The 20,714-nt window shown below is 38.0% G+C and overlaps 10 protein-coding genes across 10 annotated transcripts; 5 read left to right on the top strand and 5 right to left on the bottom strand. All coding sequences in view use genetic code 12, as the record gives it.

Annotated features, from left to right (window-relative positions):
- Positions 1–35: 35 nt before the first annotated feature.
- I9W82_004352 (transcription factor TFIIIC subunit) lies at positions 36–1,776 on the bottom strand (the record flags this gene model as incomplete). Its single annotated transcript, XM_067693415.1, has 2 exons — positions 36–665; positions 847–1,776. 2 exons carry the CDS (start codon positions 1,774–1,776, stop codon positions 36–38), a joined length of 1,560 nt encoding a protein of 519 aa, XP_067547139.1.
- Positions 1,777–2,930: 1,154 nt separating this feature from the next.
- On the top strand, positions 2,931–5,492 carry I9W82_004351 (uncharacterized protein; the record flags this gene model as incomplete). Its single annotated transcript, XM_067693414.1, has 1 exon — positions 2,931–5,492. One exon carries the CDS (start codon positions 2,931–2,933, stop codon positions 5,490–5,492), a length of 2,562 nt encoding a protein of 853 aa, XP_067547138.1.
- A 669-nt stretch (positions 5,493–6,161) lies between these two features.
- LAT1 (dihydrolipoyllysine-residue acetyltransferase) lies at positions 6,162–7,607 on the bottom strand (the record flags this gene model as incomplete). Its single annotated transcript, XM_067693413.1, has 1 exon — positions 6,162–7,607. One exon carries the CDS (start codon positions 7,605–7,607, stop codon positions 6,162–6,164), a length of 1,446 nt encoding a protein of 481 aa, XP_067547137.1.
- A 583-nt stretch (positions 7,608–8,190) lies between these two features.
- RNH35 (ribonuclease H2 catalytic subunit) lies at positions 8,191–9,366 on the bottom strand (the record flags this gene model as incomplete). Its single annotated transcript, XM_067693411.1, has 1 exon — positions 8,191–9,366. One exon carries the CDS (start codon positions 9,364–9,366, stop codon positions 8,191–8,193), a length of 1,176 nt encoding a protein of 391 aa, XP_067547136.1.
- Positions 9,367–10,165: 799 nt separating this feature from the next.
- Positions 10,166–10,996, top strand: I9W82_004348 (uncharacterized protein; the record flags this gene model as incomplete). Its single annotated transcript, XM_067693410.1, has 1 exon — positions 10,166–10,996. The coding sequence occupies one exon, from the start codon at positions 10,166–10,168 to the stop codon at positions 10,994–10,996; it is 831 nt and encodes a 276-aa protein (XP_067547135.1).
- A 99-nt stretch (positions 10,997–11,095) lies between these two features.
- On the bottom strand, positions 11,096–12,043 carry I9W82_004347 (ubiquinone biosynthesis protein; the record flags this gene model as incomplete). Its single annotated transcript, XM_067693409.1, has 1 exon — positions 11,096–12,043. One exon carries the CDS (start codon positions 12,041–12,043, stop codon positions 11,096–11,098), a length of 948 nt encoding a protein of 315 aa, XP_067547134.1.
- Positions 12,044–12,282: 239 nt separating this feature from the next.
- Positions 12,283–13,983, bottom strand: I9W82_004346 (uncharacterized protein; the record flags this gene model as incomplete). The annotated part of the gene is made up of 1 exon (XM_067693408.1): positions 12,283–13,983. One exon carries the CDS (start codon positions 13,981–13,983, stop codon positions 12,283–12,285), a length of 1,701 nt encoding a protein of 566 aa, XP_067547133.1.
- A 2,542-nt stretch (positions 13,984–16,525) lies between these two features.
- DFI1 (Dfi1p) lies at positions 16,526–17,758 on the top strand (the record flags this gene model as incomplete). Its single annotated transcript, XM_067693407.1, has 1 exon — positions 16,526–17,758. The coding sequence occupies one exon, from the start codon at positions 16,526–16,528 to the stop codon at positions 17,756–17,758; it is 1,233 nt and encodes a 410-aa protein (XP_067547132.1).
- Positions 17,759–18,105: 347 nt separating this feature from the next.
- I9W82_004344 (uncharacterized protein) lies at positions 18,106–18,987 on the top strand (the record flags this gene model as incomplete). The annotated part of the gene is made up of 1 exon (XM_067693406.1): positions 18,106–18,987. The coding sequence occupies one exon, from the start codon at positions 18,106–18,108 to the stop codon at positions 18,985–18,987; it is 882 nt and encodes a 293-aa protein (XP_067547131.1).
- Positions 18,988–19,336: 349 nt separating this feature from the next.
- On the top strand, positions 19,337–20,671 carry DCC1 (Dcc1p; the record flags this gene model as incomplete). The annotated part of the gene is made up of 1 exon (XM_067693405.1): positions 19,337–20,671. The coding sequence occupies one exon, from the start codon at positions 19,337–19,339 to the stop codon at positions 20,669–20,671; it is 1,335 nt and encodes a 444-aa protein (XP_067547130.1).
- Between the last annotated feature and the right edge of the window lie 43 nt (positions 20,672–20,714).

The raw sequence follows: 20,714 nt of genomic DNA, 5'->3' as shown, positions 1-20,714 counted from the left end.
ATAGACTATTCTTTTTATAAACTTAATCATAATCTCTAGGCATACTCCTTTCTCTTTGCAAGCTTGATGGCATTTCTCAAAAATGGGCTTGGTTTCAGGTTCAAATTACCTTCCGATTTAGCAGAGGATGATTCACCTGTGATGGCATCATCCTCAAACTCCACAAAATCCACCTGTTCTCCACTACGTTGCTGTTGTGCTTTCTTATTGGGAGTGAATTTAACCTTGTCGTTACATGTTAAATGCTCTTTCACTTGTCCAATTAATTCACCATAGTCATCGAAAATCAATTCCGATCCTGTCAATTCATGCCAATTAGTTTCAAAAATTCGACCATTTATTAATGCAGATGCATCAATAATTGAGTTGGTGTGTTTCTTGCTACTCTTGTGTTTCCTTCCTTCAGGTGACGCTGCAGTAGTAGTAGTGGCTGAATGGTCTCGGGCAGTAGATGTATTCGACGTATTTGCCGCATTGGATGTATTATTTGATATCTTAATCAATGGCGATTCATCGCTTAAACTTGTCATTTGTAAACGAGCTGATGGCTTCAATATATTGTTTTTGAACCGTGGTGTCTTCCTAGTTTTACTTCTATCAATTGTGAAGTCATCTTCATCAAGCTTTTTCGGTACATTTGGCAAATCCACCGTTATGTAAAAAGTCTACAAAAAGAAAGGAATATATGTTAGTATTAGTCTGTCAAGAAAACGAGTGTTTTTAATAATCGCACAAGGTTTCAATTATCTATAAAAATCGGACTCTAAATGAACTGTAAAGTTGACTTGATGTGGTCGAGCTCATATAACTCTTGACTTAAAAAACACTCTTTGGATTCTTACGTACCTCAAATTCATCCTCGTTCGTAGTTTCACTGGCGCCAGTAGCAGCCTCAGTCACAGGTACCTCTCCCTCGGATGAAATGCCTGGTGCTTTAATATCTTCACCACTTGCTTCTCCGTTCTCTCTCGCCTTCTTCTCTGCTTCTTTTTTCCTCCTGGCAATGTCTTCAGCTGATCCTGCCTCAACTCCAGTCGTGAAATCCCAATTCATTTCTTCTCCCTTGGACAAGAACTCGCAATTTCCATTCATGACAATCTTCCAGTCAAAATCATTGGAATCGCTAGGAGAAGTACGGACATATTTCGAAAGTGAACAAGCACCAGCACGCAACATGGTTTGATCTCCATCAATTGTACTTGTCACTGATCCCAACTTCAACAATACACTACCCAATGCTATCTTTGTTGCAGCATGAGTTACAATCAAGATATTTTCAATTTCAGGATACTCTTTTTCGAAAAGGGGAATAAATTTGTGCCAAAATTGAGTGGCTCTGGTATAGATTTCTTCACCAGTTTCACCTTCAAGATTGGGGATGACACCTAATCTGTCTCTTGGCCAAACATCTTCTTTATCCAACACTTCTTTGAAAAATTTGGACAAGTCAGAATAATCAACCGGTTCAGGAACAATTTTCCTACCTTTCTTGAACCATTCTCCAACACCTCTATCCAAGTGAACCTTTAAATCTAAAGATTGGGCAATAGGTTGAGCGGTCTCAACACATCTATAAAATGGAGAAGTTATAATGAATTGTGGTTGGTCTTTGACAGGTAATGAAGCCAAATATGCTGCCAATTCTTTGGCTTGTTCAACCCCATGTGGGGCCAACGGTGGGTCACTAGGAACACCTGTTGGATTAGGAGGATGTGGTGGTGGTAACCAGTTCATACGATACCCATGCCTGGCAATATAGATCTCTTTGATGGTCATTTCCTGAAGTTAACGAGTCTCTGTGGTTTCAAAGATGAATAAAGGAAGGAAATTAGTATAAACAAACCGGAATAAAATTTTCCGGTGTACATTGAATTGTTTTCAACACGTTGAACAATAGAATGCAAGGGCCATCGATAGGTGATCTACATACAGCCAAGGTAAACATCTCCATTCACTAGTGTGAAGGCTGAGCCATACGATGGCTGAACTGTGGTCGACAAGTTAACAAGAACACATGAAAATAAAATTCAATATGTATGTCTTCGTGTGGGATGTCAATCTCCCAGTAAGGAGCACCCTCAAGCTTACAGCAGGTCTCCTACAACAACAAATCAAGGAGTGGAAATAAAGGTATTAACAGTACTAGAGCTGCCAAATATTTTGCTTGAAGTGATATTGGGGAGTTCCTGGCTAAAGAAGGTGTGGTTAGCATCGGGATAACTGGATACAAAGTAACAGGTTAATCAAATGTTATGGTATAGAATAACCAATACCTCCTGTGCTGAATGACACGATGTATGGAAGAAAGTACAACCACATAAAGGAGTTTTGTTGGAGACCACCAAAGTGAAGAACAATCTCAAAAGGTGAATTCTACGCTCATGACGAAAGTAAGCGAACAGAAGACTGTACTCGAGTTGATATGAGCAGTGACGAAGATAGCTGGGAAATACAAGAGTGTGACATGATCACTAGTTCCAGAAGCGAATCGATTGCCACAATGTGGTGCTTTTGGTGTCAACTGTGAGGTTGAAAACTTTCCATGAGCTACACCATCTATGATCATACATAATGACCCTCGGGGGTCTCATACGTCTCTCCCATACTACTGCAAGAATTTCAGAGGGTTGTTTACTACTGTCACAACTAGCACAACAACAATATACTCAATGCGATACATGAGTGAAAGGATATCATGTGAACGATTACAAAAGGAGGCTCGCAACTGCTGCTATATCTAGTATACAAGTCTTGAAAGATTTAAGATCAGTAACCGCATTAGCAGGAGGTTCAGAATTTTGTTGTGCTGCTTAACTATGGGAATATCAAAAAAATGAGCATCAGTGTGCAGGTACACAGATATACAATTGCAGCCAAAATTTCTATCTTTTTGATCCACCTTTCTTTCTCCAACCAACCACTTTTGAATCATGCGTTTATTGAGCTTGTGCAATAGAGCTTATTCCAGACGCAATCCTGAACCTTCCCGTGAAGTCGAAGCCAATTCAGGCGCGGACACACCAGGAATTGACGATTCAAATCCACCTGATAGTCAATTGCGGAAATTGAAGACAGCTATGAAGTTTATAAAAGCTGTTAGAATGCAACCCACTATCAAACCGGGCGAGTTACCAGCAAAGCCCGGTAATATCATCATCAACCCCGATCATGGGAGAACAATACTTGAAATTGAAAATTGTTCGTTGACTTTGAATTACGAGATTGAGGATGTGGATACTCGTGAAGCAGTTATCGAGTTGTACAAATTTGTCAAAGATCAAGGGGATGAGGAGAGATTATTTGTTGACGCTTTTCAACATAGGACCAGATTGTTGAAAGCGCAAAGATGTTTTGGTGTGAAGTATGCGAAGAAGATTTTAAAGGTGCATGAAATGATGCAAGAGCAAATGGAGAAATCTTGCAGCACAGGGGACTTAGTATTGAACCTATTGAAAATTGGGGGAAAATACCATAAGTATGTCAAGAATCATGAAAAGAAGATTGCAAAACGTGATTGCTGCACATTTTTCCAAAACAACAAGGAAAACTTACCAATTAAAGCAGATGAGATGATCAACACTGTCCACGGACAGCTATTGGTGCAATTGGAATTTCAAAAAAGATTGAGGAAGTTGCTTTATTTCTATGATGAGCAGAATCCAGGTTTCACAGAAAAAGTAACAAGATTGTTTAAATGGTTTGATTTACTATCAATTTACATACCAGTTGATGAAGGAGTTGAAAAATTGGAATCTAAAGCCCAAGATGTTGTGGGTTTAGAAGCGTCTACGCCGGTGATACCAACTGAGAATGTTGTTCCAATAATCGGCGACAATTCGACCGTTTTTATTGAAGCTAATGACAATGAGGAGGTGAATCGTGCTGCAATCAGGGCCACCGATCGCAGAGAAATAGCTGCTACAGAAGCTGCAGATGGAGGTGATGTGGAACACGTCATTCCAAGTTCCGCCAATAGTACGGAGAATTCCGAGATTACGAATTTACCATCTTTTGAAACAGACGATACACCGCCATTACCGCAACCACTTCCCGATACGTTTGGCAATGATGTGGTAAATACAGGCGAATCTATCTTTGAGCCTGACCCAAAGAAATCATTGTATATCGGGATTGATGAAACTTTATTTGCGAGTGTGCCCGAAGTTCCGAATGAAGTGCCTGAGCTTCAAGGCGAAGACGAACAGGAGAAGAGCCTGAATGATGGCCTGAATGAGAAGGTGTTGTGCCATCACAAGGAAGATGGCGAAAATGAAGAGGATTTGATTTCCAAGAAAGAGGAGATTATTTCCAAGAAAGAGACTGTCAATACCAAAGTCAAGGAGGAAGTAGACAGTACAATTGAACAGAATTATGTTACAAAAGTAAGCTCAATTGATAAAAGAGCTGATACACATGAGTCAACCTATTCAATACCACAAGATGCTAAGCTGAATAACATTGAGACAAACTATAATAACACTACCACAAACACAATCAACAATCAAAACAACAACAACACTACCCCAGATACTAGTTGCCAGAATCAAACCACGAATCCACAAAAGGTGGAATCAAGTATAGATTTTGGATTGAAACAGAAGGATATTACATTTGTCACCGCAAACCGCGGAGGGACGAATACCTCAAATGACTCGCACTCATTGCGAAGTCTCGAAAGGACACATATTGGTCAACCAGATGTAAAAATAGGGAATATTGTTGATGATATTGTTGATATTCAAGAAGCTTTCATGGAAATGGAAGCTAATTTTGTTGAGGATGTCATAAGGCTTAAGGATGAGGTGACTCCACGTATAGAGGAGATGAATAGGTTAGAACAGGAAAATTGTGACTTGAGAGGTCAAATAATTGACTATTTGGACAAATTCAAAGAACAACCGTGGATCGATTCTTCATGTCTAGAATCAGAGGAACAGTTTCAAAATGCTGTTAACGAGTTGACTGAACAAAGTTGGCTGGTAATTAAAAGAGCACTTCAACTATCAAACTACGGATGTGTCGTCAGTGATACCACAATTGAAGACTTTTTGTCAGAAATACATTCTCTGGAGCAGGAAAGGGGAGCTCGATTGGAGAATGTTGAAGAAGATGATGCACTCGTGGTGTCTGATGGAGCGCTGTCTGAAAACCTGGAATATCATATCGATAAGCAGTATGAGAAGCTCGAAGTGTGGAAATCAATGCTTGCTATTCTAGAGGACGGCGCACCGGATATGATAAAACGTCTTGAGACAGACATATTTAACATTGACTTTATTGTCAAGTCAGGAAAATTGGAAAACGACTTGTTCATGTTTATTTATGAACAATGCAGAAATTGGGAAAGACTCTGGTCCTGTTGGTACAATGAAGCTGGGGCAAACACAGATAGAGATGTGATTATTGCGCAGTTGAAAGAGGAGCTTGATCTGTTTACACAACTTAGTTCAGAGTTGTTTAGCTATCTCAAGAGAGAATCAATCGTTGATTGAAGGTGAAGATTTACTTGAAGCTGTTGAAGGTGGTGTTAAGAGTGAGAATACATTTCACATACATTTTCGCTACTACTTTCACACATATTTCACATACATTTTCACACACATTTCACACACATGTTTCACACATATATTCGCTACTACATTCATAAAAACAACAAAAACACAAAAAAACATTATAAAATACAAAAACAAGAAAAAAAGAGTTAGGACAACACTGAACAGGGTAAGTAACTCTTTGGTTGGTGGTTCTTACCTGAGTTGATGAGCTCACGGGGACGTTTACGATGCACAAGTGGCTTTTTGCTTTTCACTACAACTTTATTTGGATTCTGGTCCGTTCAATTAAAAGTTTCTGCTATTGGTTTTTTGACAATGAAAGGATGCTGGTAACATTTTGACGTTGTTGATTTCCATTACATTATGATTAATTCATAATTTTGTTATTTAATCCCTGGCTATCCTGTAAGATGATCTCTGGAATATATAGATGAAAGCGATTCTCGTATGCGAGTCACATGCGCCACTTTGAGAACTACTGAACCCATCTCGGTTAGAGATACGCTAGTGGTTCTACATGTTTGTTTGAATTGTCAATCGGGACATGTCTTCTTTATTTAGTATACAATATAGCACTTTTCACTTCCCCCTCTGTATTGAACTCTTTTAAATCAACATTTCCAATGGGTTTTCAACAATTCTCTTCAACTCTTTAATAAATTCACCTCCAAGAGCACCATCAACGACTCTATGATCAAAAGTACCAGTAATGGTCAAGACATCATCAAAGATGAAACCTTGTTCGTTGACATCACTAGGTACTGCCTTCTTTTCAGTTGTTCCAATTGCAAAGATTGCCGATTGTGGTGGGTTAATGATTGAAGTGAAAGCAGTAACAGCATGGTTCATACCCAAGTTGGAGATACAAACGGTTCCACCTTGGTATTCTTCTGGGTTCAATTTACCAATCTTGGCTCTCTTACCTAAATCTTTAATTTCGTTGGAAATGGTAGATAATCTCTTGTTGTGAGCATCTTTAATGATTGGAGTGATTAAACCGGTTGGGGTAGCAACAGCGACTGAAACATCAACATTCTTGTATTGTCTGATAACACCTTGATCACCCAACCAAGCGGAATTTACTTCTGGTACTCTAACTGAAGCAATAGCAATGGCCTTGATCAAAAGATCATTGACTGACAACTTGTATCTATCTTGAGCAGAAGCATTTAATGATGCACGCAATTTCAACAATTTTGAAACTGAAATTTGTGATTGAACGATGTAGGTTGGTGATTGTTGAGTCGATTGTAACAATCTGGTGGCAATTGTCTTTCTCATGTTGGTCAATGGAATATCTTCATAAGTAGCACCTGCTGAGGTAACAGTAGTGGTAGCGGAAGCACCTGGAGCAGCAGCAGCAGCAGCAGCTTGTGCTGGTTCAAGACCTTCGAGATCCTTGGCAACAATTCTACCATGAGGACCAGTACCTTTGACCAGTTTCAATGAAATACCCTTTTCCAAAGCAATGGTCTTGGCCAATGGAGATGCAAAGATTCTTCCTGGTGGTTTTCCAGAGGATGATGAGGATGGTTTAGATTCGGTCTTTTTTGGTTCTTCCTTTGGCTTAGATTCTTCTTCCTTTGGTTTTGACTCTTCTTCCTTTTCTGGTGCTGGTTGTTTTGGAGCTTCACCGGCATCAGCAGCAGTAAAACTTTCAAATGCATCTACTTCACTAGCATCTTCAACGTAAACAGCAATTGGTTCTCCAACTGGAACATCTTTAGATCCAGCTTCTTTTAAAATTTTAGCCAAATAGCCTTCTTCTTGGAATTCAAAATCCATTGATGCTTTATCAGTTTCAATTTCAGCAATTGGTTCACCTGGAGCTAATTCATCACCAACTTTTTTGCTCCATTCTAAAATACCACCTGAAGTCATAGTAGGAGACAATGCAGGCATGTGGATGACTGTATGTGGTGGGAATTTACCTGACGAATAAAGTCTTGCTAAAGTCAAGAATGATGTAGTTTTCAATGATACTGGAGAGGCAACGGCGGCAGTGCGCAACGCCATTGCTGACCTAGATACAGCAAATAAAGCAGCAGACATTTAGGAATGTGGATTGAGGTTATGTAGTGAATATGTAATGGGATATGTATCTGAGTAGTTGATGATGAACCTTCAAAAAAGAAAGATGAACTCAATTTTTTTTTTCTTTGGGTATTTTGGGTTTTGTTTTCTCTCTCTCTTTCTCTCTCTCTCTGTGTTACTGTAGTAAGTAAATTTTTTTTGGTTCCGGTTTTCATTTGCTCTCGATTTGATGTTGAATAATTAACCTGACTCAGAAGTTTACAAGAGCATCTATCATAGGGATCAAGCTCAACTAGTAGAGAGTATCTATCGCTTTGCAATTTTAAAAGAGATAGTCCTTTAGACATATAGCGTATGATACAAGTATGGACTGGTCACATGTACCGGTATTAAAGTCCGAGAGTGATTTTTTATTTTTTTGTCCTTCAATTGCGCATCAATGTTCTCCGAAAACTTCCTCGGAGGTATATCTCCGAGTGATAACTACAAAATCTATTACGTAGTTCACCAGAGTCAGAAGACGTTGGGTGTACACACTTTCTAAACAACAACTCTAAAATACCCGAAATACCAATAAGTAATAAGTAATACCCCTCTCTAATCAAAATAAATTCACTTCATCACTATTAAACACACTCTTGCAAATTCTACCAACATTATTCTTTTTATTATTCACATCAACAAACATTTCTGATACATCTTTACCATACCCCTTTTCTTTCACACAATCATCTTGATAAATAACATCAATAGCTCCATTCTTAATCAAAGCATCTTTTGCCGTTTGCCATGAGAATCGTATAAATCCAAAACACCATCCAAATACCGGATCAACATTATGATTCAACCAATAACTGGTATTTGGATCACTAGGGTATCCTGAACCTAATTTATGATTTTGTAAAATTGGCAAATGAGTATTGTAATGACGAATATTCAAATCTCTCGTGACTTTAGCAACTACTGATGCAGTTGAAACGATGGGGTATATACTATCAGCTTTCTTGGCCACGGTGATATCAATTGTGGGGAAATGTTTTTTCAATTTGGCTTGATATGAAATTGGTGGACCCACTGTATCAACGTAGATTTCAGTCACATTTACTCCCTGGGCAATAATCAGCTTGATTAGGTTGATGGTGGCATCATGCGCTTGTTCATTTAAATTATATGCACCAATTCCATGTACTGAACGTAACATCCCCAGTGAAATATCTTTTGCTGTCATTGTTGTAGTAGCCCATCCAATATGTTTATTCAACTCATCATCTTCACTCAGTTCAATAGCATGTTCAATCATTTGAAATAAATGCTGTCTTTTCTCATCGGTCAATTGTTTTGAATCGGCAAATCCATATGTCTTTTGCAATTTGTTGGAAAACTCCTTTAGGGAATATGCAAGTCCATATACCATGGGACCTAGGACTGGCCCTCTACCAGCTTCATCAATACCAATAACAACCGGTTTGGTTGGAGATTGCTGTATTTCTTGGGGTATTTGGGAAATATAAGTGGATGTTTTGAAATTTTGAAAGTCTGATATACTCGTGATCGATGATGGTGTCCAACCGGATGTAATTATTTTTGCTCTTTTAACAGTAAGCTGAGGAGTAGTAAGTGTCTCTGCAAGGGGAACTTGTTCATCTGGCTGTGCAACTTGATCCTCTTGCTGCAGTATTATTACTTGTTCTTCCTGTTCAACTTCAGACAAGTCTCTTTTCAAACTTGAAGCAGATGCTTCTGAAGCAAATCCTGGTTCTACAGCTGCGAGTGACATATGGAAAAAGCTGGCTATCGTTGGATCTATCGTTTTTGAAACTGTTGAAGAGAGATGTAAACAAAAGTAAAAACAAAAAAATTACGCGTCAATGTAAATACCTCACGTGATTAGCCTTCAATTTGCATCGTCAAAACGTTACACTCAATCATCTAAGCTTAGAAAGAATCAGAAGCGGTTTGGTTTATAAAACGACTGTAACTCAAATGTCTGGGCACCTATTCCTTATGAAATAATATTTGTACTTTTGTAATATGAACTATGAATTACCTCATCAATTGGCAACGAAAGGGTGAGCAAGTAACACATAAAAGAGCTCAAGAGGAACCTTTACTTCCCTGCTTTGCTCTATTCACTCTGTGATGTTGAAAGTGGTGTGCTCAAGTTGTGTCTATCCGTTGTTGGCCGTTTGTAACAAAAGAGAATTCGCGCGGAAACCATCAACAGACATCTAGAATCGCATCGTCATATTCCACTAAACAAACAACCAACCAACATCACCAAAAGAGAGGCTAATAGCTTCAGCCAATAACACCACACAACCACATACTCACCTCCCTGTCTACTTACCTACACTGTTTCACTACCATTTCCTTTTTCCTCTCCTTTTAAAACAATGGTGTTCAAGTTCACAATTGACACAATACTCGACCCATACATACCCCGCAACCAACTCCACAAACTACCTCGACCACTAGCCCACTTCCTCGGCTACCACAAGCACCCTCGCAAGCCAGCTCCCGATTACCTCATATGGCTCGAAATTCTCATTTCAACCTTTGCAGGATTATCCCTCATCATGGGGATTTTCAAAAACCACAATGTTTTGACTGATTATCATCATGCGCCCATGATTTTGGCCTCGTATGGAGCTAGTGCCATCTTATGTTTCAATGCGTCACAAGCACCACTAGCGCAGCCACGTAATGTGTTTTTTGGGCATTTCATTAGTGCTGTAATTGGCATGGGGATTCAGAAATTATTTGGGTTGAGTCATTATGGAAGACTGAATTATTGGGCTAGTGGTGCATTGAGTGTTGCTGTGAGTTCAGTGGTTATGTCAATTACGAATACGGTGCATCCTCCTGCGGGAGCTAGTGCTTTGTTGCCTAGTATTGATGATAGTGTGAGACTGATGAGTTGGTGGTTTTTGCCGTTGCAGGTTATTTCTGCTGCGTTGATAATTACTGTTGCTTTGATTACGGGGAATGTTATTCGAACGTATCCGGTGTATTGGTGGAGTCCTGGAGCTGATGTAGGAAAAAAGTGGAAACATAAACAAGAAGAGGGAAAGCAAGGGGACTTGAAAGAGACTAAGCAAGAGGGGGATAAAGGTGATCTACCATTGGGAGGAGAGGAAAATGAAAATGAAAGTGGTCGTCATGACGACGATAGCCCTGGGTTATCTAAAGTGAAACTGCCATTTAGTTTTGCTGGAGAAGGAATAACTGAAGTGAATGAGACCAAACAAATTACAATTACTTCATCTGTAATTGAAGTTCCTGAATATATCGATTTAGATGAAGTTGAAGTTGAAGTACTTCGATCATTGCAACAGAAATTGATGGACCTTGAAGCTCGAGTTTCTTCAACTACAAACAATCAATCAAAAGTGGACAACATTGTTTGAAAGGAGCAAAATGCTTTTTTAAAAAACTTTATAGTAGATATGTACATATACGCTTAATTCATGATATAAATGTAACATCCTTTTATTCACTGAAACAACCTAAAAGGTGGTCTTTTGTTCAATTTCCTCAACAGGCACAACCCCACCTCTGAACTCCTCATCTTCTAATTTATCAAATATAGCATTAGCAACCTGAGTAGTACTAACAACAGGTCTAACCAACCCACTCAAGAATTGATTCCCCAAAACGGCATTTTTCAAACTATATCCCAATTGCAAACCTTTAACCAATACATCTCTATTAGTTACACTATCATCTGAATCTTGAGAAGGATATCCACTCTTCTCTTCGTACATTATGCCTGGTCTCATTAATATGCTTCTCAAATGTGGTTTATTGCTTAATTCAAATTCTGCTTCTCGTTTGGTGATTATATAACGTTGTGGAACAATTGGTGGGTTCTTGTCGGCAGATATATAGACATAGTTACCAACCACTGTCCTTAAATCATCCTCCACAGCAGCATTGCCCTCCACTTCCTTTTCCTTACTCTTCTTCTTCTTCTTCTCCTTTATCGCATCCATCCTAGCTTTGATATACTCATCAGCAATCAAAACCGCCGAATCACGCTGTACGGCCTCATAACTCAGATTCACCTTATCCTTCTGCATAGGATTCAGTCCTCCAGCACCCAATGCCCGATTAGCCAATTTTTGCACATCTTGCAAAAACCCGAAATTGGAATTCATCAGTTTCTTATACGAGGCATCTTCAAACAAGATTCCAATTGAGTGAATAATGGTGTCGAATTGAGATAGTTGCGCAGGAGTGATTGACTGAGATGGATGGAATATGTCGCATTTTTGCCATGAGACTTGATTGATCCAAGATGGTGGTTGAGCTTGCTTATGGGAGTGAGGGTGGAGGTTTGGTGGTTGGCCGGATCGGGAGTATGATGTTATGTTGTAGCCACGATTGATTCCTACTTCACAGATTTTGCGGCCTAGGAATCCGTTACCGCCAAATACTGCAATTGATTTAGACATGGGTGCGTATGTAGGGAAGATTTAGGTTTGATATGAAAGACAGCAAAAGGAATAGGTCAGGGTATTTATTTTTTGCTTTGTTCGCAATGATCGCGGTAAGAACTTTAGTTCCGTTTTGGTTGCGAACGCTACCACTAAGCCCACTAAGAATCCATTTCTACAAAGAAAGACTACAAAGTTTATCTCATTACTGATTAGTTATTAATATACAATATAGTAAAAGCTATTCACTCCTTTCCTCAATGATCAAACTTCTTTCTAAACAAAATTGATTCTTCATCTTCCACATCTTCCAATGAAGGTGAATGAAGTTTCCTCAATGGCTTGTCAGTTGTTGCGGTACCATTAAGTATCTTGTGTACTGGAGTTGGTGCTGCTGGAGTTACTACACTTTTGTTCTTATTTGATGTTGAATCCTTGGGTGATTTAAACTGCTGTTTTTGGTTTGTTGGTTCTGACTTGTTTGTTGAAGAAGATGATTTTGGGTCTTTCTTTTTGGCCCCTACGGAAGACCCATTGGAAACTGGAATAGCTAGTTTTTGCTTCTCTTGTACTGGTAGTGGTGCAAAAGAGGAAGTAAACAATGGTCCCAAATTGAATCCAAAGAATTGATTAAGTAAATCTTGTTGTTGTTTCAAATAAGCTTCATATTCATCGGAATTTTGCTGATACTTGTCCTCCTCCTTGGTGATTTCCAGTTTCAACTCATCTTCTTTAGTAGTTACAGCTGAATCAGATTCATGTTGTTTTTCCAATTCTTGTTGTAATTTGGCCAATTTTTCCAATTCTTGTTGAGCTTGTAAGATTTTTTGACGTTCTTGTTCTTGTTTCATGGCAAACTCTTTTCTAGCTTTTTCAAGATCGGCTTTTCTTTTAGCTTCAGCAGCAGCTTTTCTTTTAGCTTCGACGGCAGCCTTCTTCTTAGCTTCTTCAGCAGCAGCAGCCTTCTTCTTAGCTTCCTCTTCAGCGGCAGCCTTCTTCTTAGCTTCTTCTTCAGCAGCATCTTTCTTCTTAGCTTCTTCCTCTTCCTTTGCCTTCTTCCCTTCCTCCTCTTTTGCCTTCCTTTCTTCCTCTTCTTCTTTTTCTATTTGTTTCTTCTTCTTTTCAAGTACAGAAATAATAGCATCCTGTGCCAATTGCTTCTGTTTCTCAAAAGCTTCATGATGTTTCTCTTTCTCTTCCTTACTGATACCATCAGAAATAGCCTTTTGTCCATTGGCACTACTAATTTTATCCTCTTTTTGAGTTTGCTTCTTCTTGTTTCTCTTCTTTTCAATTAAAGCGTCAATTGCTTCTTGAACCAACTTTTCATGTTCATCAAGGGATGAATAAGAATCATCATCAGATCCATCCGAGTTATAATCCTCTTTTTCTTCTTCTTCTTCTTCTTCAGGTTCATGTTCATGTTCCAAGTACATTTGCAGTTGGTTGTTACCACCCAATAAACAATTAATAACATCATTTAAATTTGAATGAATATAATGCAATTTCTTGGGAATATTTAAACTCAAGATATTATCTTGTTTATACCATCTCCAATTGATATTTTCAATATCGATATAATTGACATTAAAATTAAAATCAATTTGGAAATCATCTTGTTGTGATGAAATTACAATTTTAATTAATGGTGGTTGTAATTTGATGACTTTGACTTCATAATTGTTGAAATTGCCATATGATTTATGAATTTGGATTTGGTATTCGTCTTCGGTTTCTAATTTTTGAATGACTCTGGGTCTTGAGTTTCTGGGTTGATGATGACGATGACGATGGTAGTTTTGTTGTTGTTGAGTTGGGGTGGCGTAGTAGTTAGGGTAAGTTTGTAATGAGCGAGATGGCGATTGTGGTGATCTTAGTTGTTGTTGTTGTAATAAAGATAACAATGACTCCAAGTCAACTGGGTTAGCATAAGGTTGGGCAGTGTAATAGTAAGACATTATAATAGCAGCAGTAGAATTAGTATTGGTATGTTTTGGTTAGTGAGTTAGAATTGGTTGAAGAAATAGGGGCTATTCTCTTGACTATAAATAGTTTTTAAGTTAGTAGGTTGGAATGTAGTCGAAGGTTATGGAAATATATAGTTATTTTGCAGTCATTAATTTTATAGGCTGCATCGGGAAGCCACCAGGTGATTTGTTTTGTTACACAAACGCACTTTGTTCCAGATTGTTCTAGAAAAAAGAAATAGAGTTATTGTCGCAGGAATGTAGTTTACGACATTAAACAGTAAACAACTGCAACTCACTCCCCTCCCCTCCCCACACTTTGAATAAGAATATCTATTGCCTCAATAGGAAATCATGTAACTACTATGTAGATGTGTTTTAAGTTGTGCTTGACCCTGATGCATTGTAGTACTTCGTTTATTTGAAAGTTGAAGTATCAGTAGTCTAATTTTGCAACAATTTTTTAACAAAAAAAAGATGCTAAGTTCAAGGCTATAATGAATTTTCATAATTTCGATGGGATTTATCCTAATGGGAATAATCAAAGGAATACAGATTTAAAGAACGATATATGAAAGAACTATTGTTGGAAGGAATGAATTACTAGTACATCTACAACCATTACACTCGTATATATATGTATATATAACCCTTTAATCTTAAGATTGAAGGGGGAAGTAGTACCTTTTGTAACCTTTTGTACCTTAATATTTGACTTAATTTGGTAAAGTTATAGGGATAGAACAGAAGAGCAGAAGAACCTCTGTTTTCTCTTTCTTCAATCAAAAAACAATCAGACACATAAAATGTAAATCAGACAGACAGACAGACAATAAATAAATAAATAATAATAGTAATAATAATAATAAAACAAACAAACAAACAAACAAAAACAAAATTACGCGTCAAATTTTTTTTCGTGATTTTTCTTTTGTCACGTGAATGGGGTTCTAACTATAGAACTAGATAGGTTGTAGCAAAAGTCTGAGGAGAAAGAAAGTAAGAGAGAAAGCAATAATCATAGATAGATGTGATCACGTATAGCAACAGTTGCACATATATATCACATATGCATCATCTATCTATCTTAAAGTGAAAGGCAAAATAAAAAAAAAAAGAGTCTTTTTTTAGTGTCGTTTGTTGTTCCTGAGTAATAATGTTTTTGTTAATGTATTTATGGTTACGCATTGCATATGCATTGCATTGCATTTTGTCATTTGATCCAATCAGATGTTAACAAACAGACCAGACTAACAGACAGACAAAAATAAGTTTGAGCAGTTTCTAATAATACGTGTGTTAAGGTTCAATTGCACGTACCAGTTAGGTTTTATGCTTATATCACATGTGCATTAAATATATAGTCTAAGTCGTGACCACTAGCAAAGAGGCAGTGCTAGCCTTAGTCCTTTTCCTCCTGCATTTTACAAATGTAGCGGGTCATATATATTGTAGATGATGTTATAGGTATGTGATGATGATGATGATGATGATGGATATATATATATATACCTTTGAAGGTTTATATCGTCGTCTATTAAGATGTAAAGAGCAAAGAACAATGAACTGTTGTTTATTGTAATTTTGTTTCAAATTGTTTTACATTTGTAAGATTATAGAGAATGTTTGACACTCAGGAACCCTTACACATATATACATGATTAAGCCTATTGACATGAATACTGGAGTAGTAGCCGTTTTCGTTTTCGTTTCATGATGTTATTTAACTGTGTATACTTTTTGTTCATATGTATTTAAGTAGTTTATTCTCCGTCTTTCTTTCTTTCTTTCATTCTTTCCGTGTGTGTACCCCTTTGATGCAAAGAACAACAAAACAAAACAAAATGCTAAAAATAAATAAAACAATAATAACAACAGACACACAATAAAAATAAAAAAAACTGACGAGAGTTGAAAGACAATTAAAATAAAATTATTAGTCAGACAGACACTAGATTTACTTTCTCCCCTTTTGAAGAGAGAGAGAGAGAGACCAAATAAAACAACAAAAACATCACCAAAAAAAATTCTTTTCTTCTTCTTCTTCTTCATTTTTTTTTTTACAACCAACTCACCACACGAACCAAACTCAAACACCTTTAAAAAGAGGAGGAGAAGAGAGATAACTACTTAACAAGAGAATATATATCCATCATCTACCAAACTCAACTTATACCCTCGCTTTTTATAACAGATCACACACCCTTACCAGATCTTACGACTTTTTTTTATTCTCATTTTTTTTTCTTTTTTTTTACAACCACCGGGCAGTGCTAGTTTCAACTAACTAGACCATATTATCTATCTCCCTACTCACCAAACACCTACAAGTACAGAGGAGGAAGAACATATTCAACTTGGACATTACAAATCATCCAACTTTGCTAGACTTCAAACGAATTAGAATTAGACAAAAAAAAAAACCACCACCCCCTTTTAGATCTTAGATCTTTAGATTTACCATTTAGATTTCAAACTTACAGCTTACAACATAAAGCTTTACAATAATAATTATAATATCAACAATTGCAATATGAAGAGTTCCATATCAGAAAAACAACAGAATCAACACGATTGTAACCAACTTAACCCAAACACAGATAACAACAAGAAAAAGGAGACAAAACTACCTCAACATAGAAATATACTCAAATCCTTCTTGTTAACATCACTCCTACTTTTAGTGGCTTACCTTTACTTTTCACCTTCAATCTCATTCACTTCTTCATCAACATCATCATCTTCATCCTCCTCATCAGCACCATCTTGCCTACAACATTTACTACACTTCCATGATGATCATCACCACCACCGTTCAGGTACATCATCACACACTGATACTTTGTCAGCACCAATTGCTTCGGTAGCTACTACAAGTACAATCACCTTTACTTCAATAGAAAATCCAGAACTATTCTTGGATATTCCAGAAAACCAACCTCCTACACACACTAAAAAACGTCATCATGAGAAAAGAGCTGATAATTCAACATCTGACGCATTTTCAACTGGAAATGGAGCATCTGGAAGTAGTGAAACTTGGTCTCGTGGATCTCAAGAGTCTGATATCACTACATCGTTGTTTCCATCGTCAACTTCATCAAACTTTTTTTCATCATCGTCTGGAAATCAATTCTCATCGTCATCGTTTACTAGCTCATCATTTGAAACCTCCAGCTCGTCGTCGTCGTCGTCGTTTTCTTCATCAAGCAGCTCATCCTCATCTTCAATTCCTTCCGAAACAGGCGAAACAAGCTCATCATCATCATCATCTTCTTCTTCATCTTCATCGTCATCCGAAACAGAAACGCCCGAAACAACATCAGAGACTACATCATCCTCCTCATCCTCCTCATCTTCATCATCAGAAACTAGCTCCTCCGAATCATCGTCATCTTCTTCTTCAGGTCATGTAACAACAATGAGTTCAGTTGAAAATGGTAAAACTGTAGTTGTTACTAGAACATCAATGGTTTCATCAGATGCCACTGAAACTGGAAATTCTGACAATCAAAACAAGAGCAATGGTGGTGGTGGTGGATTATCTCAAACAAACAAAATCGTCGTTGGTGTAGTTGTTGGTGTCGGTGGTGCCATCTTGGTTGGTATTATTGGTCTTTTATTCTATCTCAAGAGAAGAAGCAATCGTGATCCTGAAGCTGGATGGACTTTTTGGAGAAAGAATGAGAAATTGGGTAGTGATGAATTTTTCAATGGTGAATTGGGTGTTAGAGATAGAAATATTAACCAAGGATCAAACTTTTAAGGAAAGTGGAAGAGAAAGAGAAAGAGAGTTTAATTTGATAGAAAAAGGGATTAATGACATTATGTGTACATATATACAGTATGTGTGTTATCTTTAATTTTAATAGTACAACAATCGTATACCTATAGATCAAGATAGTAGTCACGTAGCTAAAGATCGGGGATCTTGTTCAAAAGTCATAAAACTTAAAATAAAAAACGCGTGTTGTTGACGCTTGTTCTCTTGCTCAAAACCATACAGTTGTTAAAAAGGAACGAGCATCTTAGTTTAATTTAAAGAAGTTTCGAAGCTCTTGCTTATCTGTCTCCATCTCAATATACAGGTAAATTGTGGCTTCCCAGAAGAGAATGAATCCTGATCAGATCGAGGCATTTGAAGTAATCAAAAGAGCGGCTAAGGAAAGATATAAAGGCCTCTCCTTCAATTTCCCAAAAAGGGGGAGACCATCACATTCCAATGGCTCGGGAAGCAAAAGAAAGTCAACGACTGAAAATACGTTAACAGGAAACATACCTCAATCATCCAACCCAAAAACAACAACATCACTGAGTTTAGAGGTAGAGACTCGTGAGCCTGAGGCTTCTGATGACGATAAGCGTGAGCCTAACAAGCGTGACAATGGACGAAAGAAGCTTCAGTTGTCTCCAGAAGTTGATGACAAGACGATTGGCTCCTCTAAAGATGAGCATCGAGATTCTAGCGAAGAGGTGAAGACATCATCGCATGCAGAACAGAATAGATACGACGATAATGAAGCACTTAATATGGAGGAGATACAAAATGATGAAGAGGAGGCTTCCACTTACACACCTTCGGAAGTCACATTATTCCCGCAATCGACAGAAGAGGACGAAGATGGTTCAGATGATAAACAGCTTAAGGTACCAGCACTGCTGAGTTTAGGATCAGTGGTAAAACCTAATGACGATGAATCGGTAAAGAAAAAAGAAGAAGACGACGAAGAGAGAAGACGGATTGATCAAGAAAGAAGACGGATTGATCAAGAAAGAAGACGAATTGACGAAGATAGAAGAAGAATTGAGAAAGAAAGAAGAAGAATTGACGAGGAAAGAAGACGAATTGACGAGGAAAGAAGACGAATTGACAATGAAAGAAGAAGAATTGACGAGGAAAGAAGACGAATTGACAATGAAAGAAGACGAATTGAGAAAGAAAGAAGACGAGCTGACGAAGAAAGAAGAAGAATTGAGAAAGAAAGGGAGTGCTAGTATCACTTGTCGCTGAGCTGTCACTGAAACACTATAGACATCTTGAAGGTGAAAAAGCCAGCTAGTGATTTTGCATTGAAGTTTCCTTTGTGACAAGGAATGTTTTGTTATATTCTTAGTTGTTATCATTTGTAGCATCCTTTTAAACTACCAATATATACAGCTGCATTGGTGAGATCTTTACTAAGTAAAAACTTCTTCCTCAACTTGTAACACACACTTGTATTGTAGGCCATTTACACGTGATATGCACTTGATAAAGAAGCACTACGCGTCTTTATTTTTTTTTCTTCTGTTTTCTTCAGACCCAGACCAATTCATCAAGCGAACTATATTCATTCTACACCCAATGTCAAGAACGATACCAGTCTATCAGCAACTACGGCCCGATGCCAACTACACATACAAGTTGATTCAACTACCACCAAGTCTCCTATCGCACTTGGCCACCACCACCAGCAACGATGACGACTCAAGTCTTGATTTGAAAACTAAACCGAATCCCAATTCATTTATCGTGGAGCCGAATGGAAATGAGGACGATGGTGTTGTTGTGTGTACCAGGGACTCTACTTTTAAGTTACGCCAGAATAATCATTCCAATTGCGTGTTGCTTATGAATCAGCGTCGGATTAAGCATGAGCAGGAATCGATTGATGAGAAGGAGAATGGATCTGTTGCTGCAGCTGCTGGTGATGATGGCGAAGTGGAGGCTTTGATGGGGTTCAGCCAGTGTAATTATGTTTACGAATTGACACAGGTTCCCGGATCCATTTTAGACATTGTTCCCGAGTACAACAACAACTACAACAATGATACGAATACGAGTCAGCAGCCTCAAATTGGTAAAATGTACATGACCAAGTCCAAATTATCCGAATTGAGTCCATGTTCACCCATTGAGTTTGAGAAAATGTATAGAGACTCGTGTCTATGTGAAATTGAAGAAACTAGAGGAGACAATTATGACTATGGCTTACATGTGTACAAGTTGTCATTGGGTATCATTTCGCAAATCTTGTATACGTTGATTACGTTCTTGATAAGTCAATCGAAACAGAGTTCAACTTTCACCGTAAAAGACTTGCATGTGGAGGATAATGAGAAACGTGCACTGGTGTTTGCGGACTGGCAGGTGTCAATGATTGAAGCTGTACTTTATAAATTCACTAGTCCTGTTGAAAAACAAGATGGAAATGAAATCAATAGCGCTACTACACCTCAATCACTTCGCTTAAATGATGACGCCGTATCGCATTGGTTCGGTATTCAAGAACTATCCAAACTAGACTACTCAAACAATGGTACTACAACAACAGTGGCTGACTTTTTGTTGAACTGGAAGACATCATTACCGTCATTCTACAACGTTCCTTTAGACATTGTCCAACTTCAAGGCAACTACTACACCACCTCATCATCCACATCATTCACATCAGCTTCAACAAGCTCAAGCTCAAATTCACTGTTGATTATACATTTCGTTGACCAATCCTCACTAAGTCGTGACGTGCCCACCCGGTTCAAACAGTTGCTTCAGATCCAACCAAGTTGGAAATACGACGAATTTGTCGCTTGCTTGCAACCGGTATTGGAACATGGTAAAAAGGTTGATTCGGTAATTTTGAAATATGGGAAAAAGAAGCGTGTGAAACGGGATCAATTTGTAGTTTGTGGGAGGTAATAACTAACACTATGCGTGTAACTACACATACAAGGAAATAGAG

Source organism: Candida metapsilosis (genome assembly GCF_017655625.1).
Source record: "Candida metapsilosis strain BP57 chromosome Unknown scaffold6, whole genome shotgun sequence".
Classification (NCBI taxonomy): domain Eukaryota; kingdom Fungi; phylum Ascomycota; class Pichiomycetes; order Serinales; family Debaryomycetaceae; genus Lodderomyces; species Lodderomyces metapsilosis.
The sequence above is the reverse complement of the archived record's forward strand: the minus strand, read 5'-3'. Positions and strand labels throughout refer to the sequence as shown.